General features: G+C 51.3%; 4 protein-coding genes across 4 annotated transcripts; 1 reads left to right on the top strand and 3 right to left on the bottom strand.

Moving 5' to 3' along the window:
- Positions 1 to 481: 481 nt before the first annotated feature.
- On the bottom strand, positions 482 to 3,723 carry AAFC00_000206 (uncharacterized protein; the record flags this gene model as incomplete). The annotated part of the gene is made up of 3 exons (XM_069341387.1): positions 482 to 3,019; positions 3,074 to 3,602; positions 3,659 to 3,723. The coding sequence occupies 3 exons, from the start codon at positions 3,721 to 3,723 to the stop codon at positions 482 to 484; spliced, it is 3,132 nt and encodes a 1,043-aa protein (XP_069196418.1).
- Positions 3,724 to 7,105: 3,382 nt separating this feature from the next.
- On the bottom strand, positions 7,106 to 7,958 carry AAFC00_000207 (uncharacterized protein; the record flags this gene model as incomplete). The annotated part of the gene is made up of 3 exons (XM_069341399.1): positions 7,106 to 7,157; positions 7,217 to 7,678; positions 7,735 to 7,958. 3 exons carry the CDS (start codon positions 7,956 to 7,958, stop codon positions 7,106 to 7,108), a joined length of 738 nt encoding a protein of 245 aa, XP_069196419.1.
- Positions 7,959 to 8,806: 848 nt separating this feature from the next.
- Positions 8,807 to 11,204, bottom strand: AAFC00_000208 (uncharacterized protein; the record flags this gene model as incomplete). The annotated part of the gene is made up of 3 exons (XM_069341410.1): positions 8,807 to 9,904; positions 9,958 to 10,982; positions 11,048 to 11,204. 3 exons carry the CDS (start codon positions 11,202 to 11,204, stop codon positions 8,807 to 8,809), a joined length of 2,280 nt encoding a protein of 759 aa, XP_069196420.1.
- A 603-nt stretch (positions 11,205 to 11,807) lies between these two features.
- AAFC00_000209 (uncharacterized protein) lies at positions 11,808 to 15,378 on the top strand (the record flags this gene model as incomplete). Its single annotated transcript, XM_069341419.1, has 2 exons — positions 11,808 to 11,958; positions 12,023 to 15,378. 2 exons carry the CDS (start codon positions 11,808 to 11,810, stop codon positions 15,376 to 15,378), a joined length of 3,507 nt encoding a protein of 1,168 aa, XP_069196421.1.
- Between the last annotated feature and the right edge of the window lie 322 nt (positions 15,379 to 15,700).

Here is a 15,700-nt window from a genome sequence, read left to right on the forward strand (position 1 = left end):
CAGTCAGTCATGGGCTTTGCAGAGGTTTCAGGCGCGCTGGTTTGGTGAAGAACTATCTTCTTGATATTACCTTTTTTTTATCTGAGTGGAGTTGCATCGTAAAATCAAGCGCGAGCATACATACTGTACCGCAAAAACATGCAGGGGAGGAATTCTTACAGTCCAAAGAGAGAGGGGGAAAAAAAGGGGGGTAGAAGAAGAAGAAGAAGCAGAAGTAGAAGAAGAAGCAGAAGTAGAAGAAGCAGGAAAAGCAGAAGAAGCAAAAGAAGTAGAGTAAAAAGCAGAAGAACAAGCAGAAACACAAGCAGAAGAAACACAAGCAAAAGAAGAAGCAGAAGATGCAAAAGAAGAGCAAAGCAAAGCAAAGACAAAAGCAGAAGCAGAAAAAGGAAAATGCAAGCAAAAAGCAAGCAAGAAGAGAAGAAAAGAAAGAAAGCCATCCTCCATCCTCCATCCCCCTCATCCACGCAACCCAAACCCCCTACTTTCCCCCAGCAGCCCTCCCACGACCCCGACCATGCTTGTCGGTGACCAGGACCTGCGCACGAACAATCGTGTGGCCCGTCATGACATGCACAAAATTCTTCTGCAGGACCCAGGGGGTCACGGCCAGTCTGACCATGTGAGTCAGGGAGGAGACTGCGCCTTCTTCTTCGCCCTCGTCGTTGTGAGTGGAGGAGGAAGAGGAGGAGGCGGTGGCCTGCTCTTCCTCGTCTTCGTCTTCGCCTAGCTCTTTCTCTTTCTCTGCCTCTTGGGCGACGGCCCAGGCTGCAGGGGAGGCGGGGCCGGCGGCGGCAGCGACAGGGGAAGTCGCGGCGGTAGAGGGGGCATTGGCGGCAGTAGCAGCAGTAGCAGCGCCAGCGCCAGCGAGAACATCCTCGACATTGCCCACGACCATTCTCTCGACGTCGTAGCGGTCGCCATGGAGATAGAACGACATATGGTATTCGTGCAGGTCAGTAGCCATACGAACGGCGATGCGAAAGGCCGCGTCGACGATGTCAGATAGCGCCATTGACGCCGTGTCTTTCTGCTCCTTGGGCATGAGAAGACTGATCCTAGAGACGATCTTGTGAGTCAGACGAGCTACTTCACTGGCCTCAAAACGCCAGAACGACGACTGCGGCTCCGTCATCTTCTCGGCGAGCGCTACGCGCTGCTTCACGATTTCGAAACGGCCGTGGGAGTCGCGCGGCACCTCGTGCCGGTAGTCCCAGTATTCGGCGCACTTGTCCTTGTACTGCGCACTGAGCTTGCTCTTGAAGCCGTCGAAGATGTTGGACTCAAGGATTTCACTAACTAGAGTTCGATTGATCATGCTCATCACAAGAAAGTCACGCAGCGGCGTTTCTATGTATTCGCGAGCGCTCCAGCCGCGGCCGGCGAACTCCTGACATGCCCGTGTGTACTGGACTATGTTCACCCCGCCGTGTGTCACACCCGATGCAGGCACTGTAGTGTATGCCTTTGCCCATTCTTCCACCCTGCCAAAGAGGTCGTCCAACACTTGCCCCATCATGTTGTTGTCGTCAACGGAACGTTCAGACCTGTGAGTAGCAGGCATTAGCGGACGTTCAGGGTCTTTGGCAGCAGAAGAGGGACGAACCGGGGTGTGTGGAGACTTTGGCTGAGGGCCTTCTGGGCTAGCAATGGCACTGTTTAAGGGAGTGCGTGACTGCATGTGGCCAGAGTGAACTTCAGAAGTATTGGCATATGGTGGAGGACCACCGAAGCCAACAGCAGGTGCCTGCATAGATGGGGTGTCACCAGGGCCATAAGAAGCAGGAGGAGCCTGCATGGGGTAGGCGACAGCAATGCTAGCTTTTTTGAGGGCTGCCTGCATAGCGGGCATGGGAGTAACGAGCTCGAGGAGCTGAGCGATACGCTGCTGAATGTCCCAAGTGATGTTGTGCAACTTCAGCTGTTCGAGCTCAAGCAGGCGCTGCTTCTCCAACATGGCGTGGACTTCGGCCTCGGTGACGCCTTTGTTCATGTTGCTCACAAATCCCTGGACGCTCTGCAGCTGCTCGGCCTGGCTCTGGATGAGACCGCGGAGTTCGTGGAGCTGTTTCTCCTCATTGTGGAAACGGCTCTGGAGAACATCAAGGTGGGCATCATGACCCTCAGCGGTTTTGCTGAGCTCGTCAAGACGGCTGGTATGACCATTGACATTGGCGTCCTGACCCTGAGCATGTTTGCTGAGATCATCAACATTGTTGGCAAGACCGTTGACGGTGTGGTTCATGTTCTGGATGAAGTTTCCCTGAATATAGGTTTGAGCCTGAGTGGTAGCTTGAGTAGTGCAGACATTTTCATCGTATTCACGAAGGTAGTTGTCGAGAGTGGCGACCCTGTTACCCATCAACTGGAGGCGCTGATCGTGCTCGTGGAGCTGAGCATCATGACGTTCTGTCCAAGTCTTGGTGACTTTGGCATCGTTGCTCTGTGCAGAGATCTGGCTGTTGATCTTTTCGATCTCAGCAGCGAGTCCAGCTGAGACGCCATTCAGAGCGTTATCGTGAGTCTTCAGGTGAGTACTCTGGTACTTCAACTTCGCCTCCAGGTTCCAGATACCCTGCTGGATGTGGTCAAGCTGAGTCTTGAGGTCGCTTATGCTGTAATGAGCGGTATCGTAGGAAGTGGTGCTAGAATCTTTGATGAGAAGAGGCTTAGTCAAGGTGCGAGGGGTGTTCATCCAGCCACTCGCCTGCTGTCCGTGAGAAGCCTTGACACTATCAGTGAGGGTGAAGAATGGACTGTCAGTAAAGGCATTTCCCAGGCTCTCGGAATTCATGGCAGGTTTGCCAAATGCAGAAACATAAGATGTGGTGGAATCTGGAGTTTCTTTGTATGGCACGAGCTGGTTGCCGGTGCTGGGAGCAGAAGGCGCAGTCATTGGAGTGGACTGGGGCTGCTGCTGCTGCTGCTGCTGCTGCTGCTGCTGCTGCTGCTGCTGCTGCTTGTTTGCTTCACCAGCCGGCTCAGCGCGGCTGCTACCCATGATTGTAGCGGGCATCATCTGATGCACAAATTAGTAAGATGCTTGAGTGCAACGTTTGAGCGGAGTACTTACGCGGTTACCAGACCAATTGAACGGCATAGGCTGGCGGTGGTTACCACCATGACCAGGGCGAGGTGGTGGGAAGGCGTGGTTTAGGAGCTGAGCAGAATGGCCGCCATTGCCAGACAGAGGAGCTTGCGAGTCACCAGTAGTGGCTGGAGCGCTGACAGCGGCGGATGACTGGTACAAGTTGTGGCCAGCCATCTGGTTCTTGAAAGTTGGAGGAGGCATCTGAGGATAGATTTTAGGGTAGAGGGTGTAACGGCCGAAACGTATCTCCGATGGCTGTTTGACGGTTGGTTCTTCGACTGTTGGGTCGTTGATGGTGGCGGAGTTGTTGAAGTCTGGAAGTTTGAGTGGAAACCTGAAAAAAATTGGCTCTTCGTCAACTGGCTCCTCGTCGACTGGCTCTTCGACGGCGACTGGCTCTTCGACGACGGCTGGCTGCTCGACGACGACTGGCTCTTCCGCGACCGGCCAACCTTCCAAGGAAGGAGGAGTGTTGATGTCAAGCGATGTAGAGCTTTCGGACGAGCTGTCTCTGTAGCAGGTATGGTCAGTAATCGTACACAGTGATTACTTATGAAAGCTACGAACGAAAGCATGTAAGCAGGCACCGGCTCTTGCTTCCTAGTCACGAAAATCAGGCGTGGAACCCTCATGTTGACGGGAGGATGGAAGCACAGGCTTCGAACGGTGGAGGGGGAAAAAGGGAGAAGGATGGAATCACAAGTCTTCGACGATGGATGGAGGTGGGAAAGGTAGAAGGATGGAAGCACAAGTCTTCCGAGGGTGGAGAAGAAGGAAGAAGAACGAGAGAAAAGCCGAATGAAAAGTGCCTTACTTATAGGCTGCCTTCAAGTGAAGCTACACGTTAGGCAGATGGCAAATTCGCGAGGGGCGTGTTACCCTGCGGCAGACGCAAGTCAGTCTCGGCGCCGAGGACAATCTGAGGTGTTTTGTGCATGCTAGTAGACCCGGGTAGGGGTATGTAGGAAAAGATCAAAAGTGACGGGACAGGAGGTGAAAATGAGAGTGACATGTCACTTCCAACACCCAACGCTTGCGTCCGATGCAGAACAGATGCGAAAGGCGGTATGGTGAAGTGCAATAGTCTCAAAGGACAGCAAGAAACAACAAAGTTGATGACTTACCTTTGTGGTGGTCTTGAAATCCAAAGCCAGACACTGCAAGCTTTGGTACGATTCTGGGAGAAAAGATGTCAGCATGAGCGGAACGCCATGGATTCAGAGGTGTCCACTGTGAAAGATGACATCGCAATAGTGAGAGGGTAAAAATGTCAGAAGGCACACGAGTAGTAGACGGAAGAATCAGCGAGACAAAAAGCATCTGTCGCATGCCGGTCATGATACACCAGGGAAGAGGAAAATCAACACCCAGTGTCAGCCATGACGATGACAAGCAGGCCTGCCAGGAGCTGGTATACAATCCACGAGCATGCTGTAAGATGATGGATCATCTCACAACAGACAAGTTGAAAGGTCACCCAAAACAACAAGATCAAATGGAGAATGACTTACCAAGGACGCCAAAGGCAAAGAGGGTCTCCAACAGGAAAAGATATTGAGGAGTGTAGAGAAAAGCAAAAGCAGACCAAGGTTTGCAAAGAAACGCTGATCGACTTGTTGTTTTGAAAAGGAGAAAGAGAAAGGTCTGAGATGTGTAAGGTGAATCAAAACAAGTTCACCTCTTCCTGGACGGGGCTCTTCTACCAGCCTCCTGCTACACCCTACCCTATACCCTAATTCGGATAGCTGACCGAATCCTCACTCCCGAGTGCAGCTTGGTGGCAGATGACAAGGCGCTTTGGCCACTCAGGTGTCTATGGAAAGGGAGCTCGGGCAGTGAAGTGGTTGCCTCGCGAGTTCGAGCTGTTTGCTGCAGGTATGGTGTCGAGAGTAACGTCTCAGAACACTTGAAAAGGGTCTTGATAATGGCAGTGATGACGTCAAGGAAATCAGAGACCTACTTTTGGTGTCTACAGGCGCTAAGTGTTTGAGAGGATATGTCGAACCAAAAGATCTTCCATGATCAGGGATACATGTGCTCAGGGCTGGCGAGATTGGTTATACGAAATGTATACCGAAATATCTTTCAAGCGCATTACTGAAGCATCTGGTCCTTTTACGCCTTTTGAGGGTATGTCGTGCCGGATGATCCTAGTTGCCAATGGACATAGGCACTTGGAATTGACAAGGCCGTGTATATGCGGCGTATGACAGGAGCTGCGAGTGGGCGTATACTGGAATACAGTATCATCTCTGGAATTGTAGTCCAGAGGCAGATGAACTAGCTGGGTAAGGTGCTGTTGACTTTCATGGGAGTTGATAGTGATAGAACCTGCAGCTTTTCTTGACCATTGGAGATCTTCCTCCGAGGCATCGCGTTCGAGGACTCCATCAGACTCTGGAGCCTAGGACCGTCTACAAGCATAGTACAATGTACCGTCCTCTTTTTCGCCTTCATGCCAAACCACTCTCGTCTCCATTCAACATGAAGAATGTGTGGTTCTCTTCCAGGCATGTGCCACATGGGCATTCCGGAACCTGGCAAATAGTCCTGACCCAAGTGGTCTCGGTCTCGCCGCATGCTTGGCCGACGTTAGCTCAGTCGAAGACATGAATCCACGCAAAGGATGCAGGAAGGGACGCTGCAATCCGAACGGCTGATGCAAATGAGGTGTTGTTCCAGAAGCCACAAAGGCATGCTTGATGAAGAGGAGGTGAATACAAGAACGCTCAGGCACTACCGTTCGGCTATCGAACACGGTGTTTCCTTGCTGCCATACTCGGTAGTCATCCTCGAGGATCCCATATGTCCGCAGTCAGGGGAATCTTTGTGGATTGGCCAGGGTCAAGATACGAGTGAGTATGGACATCCAGCAGTCATGGCAGCTGCTGTTTTGTCCTGATCCAGATTTCGAGTCGGTAGGATAGCGCTGTCACCTGACATGAATAGAACAATACTATGATATATTCTTGATGCCAATACAAAATATGATCATGACTCCAGATCGTGAACAGATGCCTACAGAAGGAAAGGAACGGGACAAATAAGAGACACAGGCATATGAAATACTAATCAAGATATGATGTTTAACCCATCTAATAAAATCATCGTTGTCTTTCAAGCACGTTCATCATGCCTTCACATGGTTGGGTAGAAGTGAGTAGGAAATGGACGATATCCTGTCAGAAATTCAGGACTTGACGTTCAGCTCAGCACGGGAGCCGGCTTGAAGAAGCGAAGCTTGGCTGACATCAACCAGTAGGAATCTCAGATACTGCAGGCACGAGCCGTAGCATTGTCCGCAAAATAATGCTGCATACCGGAGGAATGTGATTTGATGAAGATCAAGGATGGTAAGCAATATGAGCGAGCAGATGAATGATGCGAGAGTATATTACCAAGGAGAAGAATGAATGTTCGAGTCCGGAGTAAAGCAAGAGCACGCCATGCACGGACCGTCATAGAGACAGGGTTGCCCTCTAAACTACCGCAATGTTGCACCATAAAGCTTGTACCATACTAGTATGGCATACAAGCAACTGAACAAGATATGCACGTGGTACAAGGCCAAGTTGGATATCAATAGAATCATGTCATGGCCGATCCAACGGGAGGGAACGGATCGTCGCACGATTGGGATTTGTCGGACGAATAAAATCAATCGCGGCTTATATATAAGCAACGCGGCTTGATAATAAAGGTCGTACGATCTACTCCTTCCAATATACCCAAGAAGATTTCACAAGAGATTCGATGCCAATTCAATGCAAGAGCAAAACACCTTCGTCAATTGTGACGAGTTCTAGGTTCGAGTATCAGTCATCACCTGAGTGCACTACGGCGGAAGCTTTACGGCGAGCAATATATAGAGATGTGAAAGTCGAGTTTCAAATGCATTGATGTATGAAGTCTGGCATAAGTAGCCTAGTATGATAGCCAAGTTGACAAAAGGTCAAAAGTGAAGACTTTGACCGTGCACTAGTCTTCCCCTTTCCATGCTATAAGCGAGACAGCTTATTTGATCTGGACGCTGAACTGGGTGGTGGTCATGACAGCGTTGGAACCGCTACGAAATTTGTCAGTAACATGTTTTGGAAGATCTGGGATACGCAGTGGTTCACATACCTGAAGGGCTCGGTACCGGCACCAAGGGAAGTAAGGTACTGGCTGCTGGCAATGTACTTGTGGTTGATGAGGTAGGTGAAGAACTCCTTCAGGTCACCAGAGAAGTTGGTAACCTCCTTGGAAGCGACGAAAGAGTAAACGGTAGTGGCACCGTTAGGGCCGGAGTAAAGCTTCCAGGCAACGTTGTCAATCTTGAGAGTGGCAATGGCACTGCCGGTGGAGGAGATAGGACCAGCGCCACCGAGGGCGGCGAGCCAGATCATGATCTCGTACTCGTTGGAGCCAGAGGCGGTGGAGGAGGTGAAGAGGTCGTAGGAGACATCGGCAACAAGGTCGGAGCCGCTGTAGCTGTACTTCCAGGTGGTGGGGATGGAAGAGATGGAAGAGAGCTTCTCGGAGTTGGCGGTCAGCTTGATGTTTGCGTAAGACTTGACCTGGCCTTGGCCGCCAGACCAGTTCCACCTAAGAACATGTGCGTTAGCGATACATAAAGCATAGAAATGCCAATCTAGTCGTACTTGGTGTGCCAGGCGACATTGGTGCCGCTGTGGCTGTCGACACCTGAGCACTGGGAGCCAGAGCCGGCGTTCATGTTCCAGAGGTCCTGGTAAAGGGTGTAGTCACCAGTCACGGTGCTGTCCCATTGTCCGCAGATGTCGGAGCGTTCTGAGAGCATGGTAGCAGGAGCGGCCGAGACGGCGGCTCCAAGGGCAAGAACGGCTGCAGCGGTGAAAGACTTCATTTTGATATCGATGTAGGAAGTGAAGATATTGAATGGAAAGATATAGAAATGAGTGTATGAGAACGCAGTACCAGACTGTGCCTTGAATGGTTTTTTTGGAATGGGTTGAATAAAGAGACCTCGAGGGAGCAACCTACCGATTATATACTTCCTTCTTAGCAAGCATTACATACGAAAAGACTTAAAGCGGATAGTTCGCATCTAACTCTGGCCCCCTGTTTAGCAAGTCTCCTTCCATGTCTGCTGTCAAAAGATAGTTCGTGTTTCAGGCCACATCCAGGCCGCATCGATGTGGTAGCAGCTAAGCATATTAATTAAGAGAGCAGGAGGTCATTTGTTTCATGCAGCCACTAGGCAAGGTTTCCCCACAGCGTTCCGCTGCATGAGGAATCCGACGTGACGTGCACGGCTCCATAATTGGATCGGTTCTAAGCGACGTCTCATCTGAAGACGGACGACGGCAGCGGACGACTGACTAACCGACGAAAGTTCATGGCAAATTCGACCGTCCGGCAGGCACCGAGGTCGAAGATCATTGAGATGCCTTTGGTGAAATTTATGGTTAACGCTGCAGCACGCTATGATCGACCGAATGCACTTCAATTCTTCTTTGCATAATCCACCAATGGTACGATCTATCTTGTACAACGGCTTGCATCTTGCTGTATAATGGTCTTACTTGGTAGCGCACGGATGGTCTGGTGATGAGGTTGTTGTCAAGGGGGTCACATCGTTTATTTCTAGTAGTTTTAGCTACTGTACAAAGACATCTTAAAAGATGTATCTATTATACGTGCCGCCATATGTTATGATATTGACTAAGTTATTGGTGTCTTTGTGCCAGCAAATCATTGAGTGTCATGGAAATCCTGCTTGACCCAATTCGAGCCGCCTTGAGAGCCTGCTCCATCGCCTGGTGCAGCTGCGGCAGCTGCGCCAGCGGCGGCGGCGGCGGCGACCTGATGCACACCTCCATCGCCCACACCTGGCCCCATGGAGAAGAGCATTACAAAAACGAGAATATGCAGTGCAACGCAATATCCGGCAAATAAGTTTCTACTAGTCCGTGTCGCCAAGACCATACGTGTGACCTGAAATATCGCACGCTCTGGTAGTGACATGCGTTTGAAGGCTCTGGCTGATTCGCGACCTCGGAATGCTGCAAATGGCGATATATTGGCCTCGTAGGCGGAGCGATACCGGTCTGTTGAATCTCCTATCTGAATCGCTGATGGATTGGGATTGGTGGCGTAGGCGGAGGATGAGGAAGAAGTGGCAGGCCCGCGATTGTAGGAATTCACATAGCGAGTCTTCTCATAAAGGCTGAGATTGTCCTTCTGTAGAGAGGAGATCTCGGAGCGCAGTTCCGAGATTACAGTATGCTGCTTCTGCTGCTCACTTTCGAGCTCGGCGATCTTTTTCTTGAATCGGTCTCGCTGAGCCGTGACCATGGGCAATATACCAGCTCCAGGACTGGCCTCTGCACCACGCAGATTGTCTAGTGCACGAGGGGAGTGCGAAGCGTCAAAGCCTGAAATGATAGACGAGGTGGGTGAGCTGGCACCGCCTCGTCGGGTGCTCGCGGCATAAGACGACTTGGGATACCTACTCGTATAGGTCCCAGCCACAGACATTGCTGACGAGTCGAAAGCATTCAGCGCCTCTTGTTGTGTTGCATGCAGGTCGTTCTCCAACTGGGCGTTGAGATTGCGCGACCTCTCAAGCTCCATGTTGGTGTTGGAGAGCTCTTCTTGGAGGCTTTCCAATCGAGCTTGAAGATCATTGTGAGAGACACGCAACACTGTCATCTCGTTGCTTAGTTTCTTATTGCGCGAGAGCAATAACTTCTCTAGCGACTCTGCTTTGTCGCCATCTGCTGCGCCATTGGATGCAGCAGTGTCCTCGGCATCTGAACCATCAGCATCGCCTGTGGCGAATTCGATAGACTGGGGCAGTCAGCGTCACATCATCTCTCGACTTGCTTTTGTCTCAACATTACCTTCAGCATCTCGAGCTCCTGCTTGACCTCGTCGTAATCTGCCATCTTGTCCACTTTCCTTTTCAGTGTCTCTCTATCCTCCTTCAAAGCAGCGATTTCTCGCTCAAATGTACGAAGATTGCCTTCTTGCTTGCCTTTGTCTGAGTCTTTTTCGTATCGCAAAGCCTCTAGCTTCCTCATCAATGCTGAATTCTCAGAGCGAAGTCGCAGGAAAGCTGGCTCGTCCTCGACGGGCCCAGACTTAATCGACTCGCCGGCACGAGCTGTGGATTGTGCAAGATCCAGCCTCAGCTGTTCGTTGCGAGCCTCGAGATCCGCAAGTCGCTGTTGGGTTCTGTCGAGCTCCGAGTTGAGAATCTCTAGCTCAGCGGCAGAAGCAGCTGGCACGACTCGGTCTTGGCCGTCTTCTTCTGCCTTGTCCATGCGCTGTGAAACCTCGTAGCTTGCTTTGAGTTCCTTCAATAGACGGTCCTGGTTCTCAACCTTTTCCTCGAGACTCTTTTCTCTTGCTTCCCAGTTGTCTTGTTTCTCTTTGAGCACTGCGCCCCATGACTCTTCGATCTCCTTGATCTTCTGGTCCTGAGAGGTGGCTGAGAACTGCCTTGTTGTCCTCTCCTGTTCCAATTGCTTCTCCTGATCCTCAAGCTGTTGTGAAAGCTTGGCCACGGTATTTTGCAAGTGTTTGTTCTCTGATTCGAGTTTAGGAATCACCTCTTCAGACTTGATGATGGAGTCGACCGAGGCTTCTAGCAGGGGGTATGGATCCGGAGCTTCTGAGAGAGGAGAGTAGACCTGGAGGAATGCTGCCTGTGTAGCTTTAGACTGGTTGGTGATGAGATCAATGAAGGACTGATATGATTTCAGAATAGCTTTGATCTCGCCGAGTTTGCCTGAATCATCAAGTTTGCGGAAGTCCTTTGTCTTTTGAGCCAGCTCCTTGCGCTGTACCAGCGCGTCTCTCTGATGCGAGACCAGATCTGATGCCGCCGTATCCAGGGCAGATACCAAATTCGTGAGATCGAGGCCTGCACTTGATGAGCACTTTGTTCCTCGTACTCCTGGTTTTTACTGAGCAAATGTATATACATACTTCGCCATGATGCTATGGCTTGCTGGAATTTATTCTCCTTATTCTCCTCGCCCGGCTTACTAGATGCATCTTCCTCAGAAGCGTTATTCACTTTGGGCAATTGCTCAACATCATCCGCTGCAGCACCAGCGATGGCCTCTACCGCTTCCGCAGACATGTTGTCTGTGCTATATCATCGGTCGAATTGTGTTGCTCGGTTCTTGTCTACCTCAATGGAGTACACGCTGCTCGGCTACAGGCCAGATGTTTGCGAGAGCCACTAACAAAAGCTTATTAGAGACCTATCACATATGAACCCGGAGTAGCCGTGGTTTGAAGGCTTAGTCTGTGGTGTATACGAGCAATAGACAATATATTATATGGCCCCTGAAGGATGTGGAAGTTAAAGATCACATGTGAAGTTCGCATACTTTGTATACGTAACGCACACAGTGCTGCGGCTGCTGTTTCTGTGGCTGTTGCCCGCGTACCTTCCTGTGCGGTAACCGTCTTGTTGTCTATAAGAAGAGACTGGTCTGTGCATTCCGCTTCCATGATGCTGCTTAACGCCGACACTTGACGATAGATGGTGCAACCGCAGCCGGCCGCAGGCAGCACCGACACCCCCGAACTGCCTCCCGCATTGCGTTGTGTCTGCAGCGCGTGGATGATCGTCGACAATCACCGGATTAGCTCGACGATTATACATTGAAGAAAAGGCATAACGGTAAGATGGGAGACATCATGTCATGATGTTTATAACAGTAATAGGAGGGTCAATATGGAAGCCATAGGGAGCTCTGCTGCAAGCCAATCGCGCTCAGCTCAAGATAATAACGGAGCATATGTATTGCGAGAGCTAATTCGTGACGTACCATTGTCTGCCGACGGTGACAACCATGATGTTTATATCACCGCTGTCGAGGCCTGGGGTGCGTAGTATCCATGTGACAAGCTGGGGCTTGATACAAGCTCGATACTAATGTCTCGCGACAGAGGGCAATCTGTATATAGGTTCATCCGATGGTCAGATACTTCATTTCGTGTCTATTCCTCCAGACCCATCTTCGGGATCAGATCAGCCAGAGTATATCCTGGCTTCGAGGAATGAGCCTGCGTATACAACCGCGCAGACTTCGCCTCTGAGGTTGCCCGGTGTTGAGCAGATCTTGCTGCTCCCGCTTGTTGGAAAGGCCTGCATCCTTTGCAATGGCACTCTTACTTTCTATACCTTGCCGGAACTCAGCCCTGCCTTTGGCGGAAAGATCAAGCAGAGCGACTGCACTTGGATTGGTGGGATCGACAGAAACCTCATCGATGAGGAGCAAGATCCAGACCAAGGTTCAATTATCGTGATCTGTCTAAAGTCGAGATTACGCCTGATTAGGATCGGGGAACAGGCTCGCAAGATTCGAGATATCGAGGTCGGTGGCGTACTTGACCTCCAAAGACGTGATGATCTGGCCTGCGTTGCCGATTCACGCTCTTACGCCCTCTTGGATGTTGTCAATCAGCGCAAAATTGATCTATTTCCCATCTCTTCTGATCTACCGCGGAGTCGCTCTACAAGTCCGGCGCCAACGTCAACACCGACACCTCGCCATCTTGATCGGGTTCCTTCGCGAAGTGTCTCCACAAGCAGTACCCAGCGTCCGCCACACCTACGAGCACACAATCGACAATCTAGCTTAGGAAATTCACCTAAGCCAACGGATCGTTTGAGGCCTGAGAGCCCATGGCCACCCCGGAGTGTCTCCAGATCCAGCAGATCCCCAAGTCCGAGCAGATCACGAAGCCCTGCTGTAGACACAGATAATAAGCCCTTGCCCCAGACTCCACAAAGGGTTCCCTCACCGGCCAGACCTGCAACTTCAGCCATCCCCCTCAGACCTCACGTTGCCTCTCCAAATCCGAATGAATTTCTTCTGACGACCGGCACTTCGAGAGATGATCCGGGCGTGGGCATGTTTGTTAACCTTGACGGGGATGTAGTCAGAGGCACTGTCGATTTCATGAGTTATCCAGATGCACTGCTACTTGACGGACAAGGCGCCGACCCCTTGAATCCTCCTCCACCCGGGCAGGCACCGGATGAAGGATACATCCTGGCAGTTGTACGGCGGGATCAAGATCGCTTGCTAGAATATCAGCGATGGGATATCGAGACGGGCGAGTCTCGTCACGTAAAAGGTTGGTTGTCGCTGCCCAAACCTGTAGGCGAAGACAGCAAAGCACTCTACACTGTCGGGTTGCGCAATGCAGCCACAGAAATCACTTTGACCGTGCCAGAGATAACGAGCGCGCTGAGTTTGCGGCGATTGCAAATCGATACATCCGAAGCCACCGACGAGGATAACGATGCTAAGCGAGAAAAAGACGAGGATTCTCTGATCGCACAATTCGCCAAAGTACAAGCTAATGTGCTTCTATACGCTGGCGACGGTATATCTTGGGTGGTACGCAATCCTGTAGTCGTTCGTCTTGAGTCACAGTTACGAGCTAGTAGCGCCGTAACTGACGCGGGATTTACAGTCGATCGCGACAAGGTATTGGAAATCACAAACAGCATCCGTGGGCTAGAAGCCCGTAACGAATCCGAGTTCTTGGGATTCAACTATGTTCGTCAACAAGCATCGCTTTTGCTTTTGATTGATCTTATCCTCACGACTGAAGCTGGGAGGACAGCTTCGGACCGTGATAAGCGTTTGACCGTCGAGACGCTAGTCATCGGCGAGATCGATCCCCGTATCATCGTCTCCATCATCCCACTGCTTTCAGATGAGGTCATTGAAGGACCTCAAGGTATGTGGGTCCCTGGTGGCTTACGAAATACCATCGAAGCCTTCCGGAGAACGCAAATACTTGAAGTTGCGCCCCAGGATCCCGATGGTCCATATGGCGACAACCTTCTGCACGTGCTCAAGGAATATCTCCTTGTATGGAGACGTAAAAAGGGATTTGGAAGTGTGGCTGACGAAACGCAAGTCTTCCACACCGTTGACGCGAGTCTCTTGCATCTCCTTCTCATGCTTGACAAGACTAGCCCACAAGGACCTGCACGTGCTGGTTCAGTCCGTGCCGAGCTGAACGATGTGGTCGATCACGGTGTTGAGTGCTTCGACCGGGCAGTAGAACTGCTAGAGAAATACCAACGGCTCTATATCCTCAGTCGCCTTTACCAAAGCCGTAAGCAGGTCGGCCAGGTCTTGGCGACGTGGAAGCGCATCTTAGACGGGGAGCCTGACCACGGTGGTGAGCTAGTCGATGGGGAGCAAGATGTACGCAAATATCTAGCTCGCATTAAAGATCCACAGCTCGTCAAGGACTACGGCACCTGGCTCGCGAACCGAAATTCTAAATTGGGTGTTCAGATTTTTGCGGACGAAACAAGCAGAGTGACATTTACCTCGACCGAAGCAGTGGATCTGCTCAAAGAAAGAGCCCCAGCTGCTGTGAAAGACTACCTCGAGCATCTTGTCTTTGGCAAGAATCACATTCAATATGTCAACGACCTGATTACATTCTATCTCGACACCGTCCTAGACGCCATTTCGACATCTGAAGCAGCACGGACTTCTCTCACAGACTCATATACCACCTACCGCGCATTACAACCCCCCAAGCCCACATACCGCCAATTCATAACAGAAAACTCAACGGTGGAAACATCCGACTCGGACTGGTGGGCCAACCGCCTCCGTCTTCTACAACTAATAGGAGGCAGCCACGACGCGGCGAACCGCTACGACGTGGACAAACTCGCGTCGCGTCTACAACCCTACGCGGACGTCCTAGTCCCAGAAATGATCATCCTGTCCGGCCGACGAGGCGAACACGTCGAAGCCTTGCGCCTCCTAGTGCGCGGCCTAGGCGACTACGACACAGCAATACGCTACTGCCTGCTCGGCGGCTCGAGCATCTTCAACCCCTCATCAACCATGACCTCCTCCGCCTCGGCGGCCTCACATATCCCCACCGATCCGCCCAAATTCCCCTCAAAACAAGAACAAGAACTCCTCTTCCGCCACCTCCTCGACGAATTCCTACACTTACCTGACCTGCGCGAGCGCACCGACCGCAGCGCCGAACTCCTAGACAAATTCGCGCCCTTTTTCGACCTCGCCGACGTCCTCGCGCTGCTTCCGCCTGACTGGCCCGTCGCGACTGTCGAGACGTTCGTCACGCATGCGCTGCGCAGTCTTGTGCGCGAGAGGAATGAGAGCGTTGTCGTCAAGGCGTTGAGCTCGGCGCAGAATTTGAGGACTGCGGTGCAGTTCGTTGAGAAAATCGAGGGGTTGCAGGGGCGGGGCGCTGTCTGGGAGAGTGTTAAGAAGGACAGTGGCGTTGCTTGAGCTTTTACTTTACTTCGCATTGTGGGTGTAGTGCTAGAGGATGTAGGCGAGGGACGGCGAATTGGCATGACTGAAAATTAAGGGGTTTTCACATCTGAGAGAATATATTGTACAGATCTTCGATGCGAGTGAGAAGCGTTTTGAGCCTGGGGACGATGTTACGGAAGATAGAATAGAACCTCTGTGTAATACTGGATCGAAAAGACTATTTAGACCTGCCTATCATCTTCATCATCATGTCGTTAGTCATTACATGTCGAAGGAGAAGAACAATGCCGATTCTCTTGTGCTGTTATCCAACGTCTCCACAACCATGCCAACA

This window comes from Neodothiora populina, assembly GCF_041146345.1.
Source record: "Neodothiora populina strain CPC 39397 chromosome Unknown canker_contig_1, whole genome shotgun sequence".
NCBI lineage: Eukaryota > Fungi > Ascomycota > Dothideomycetes > Dothideales > Dothioraceae > Neodothiora > Neodothiora populina.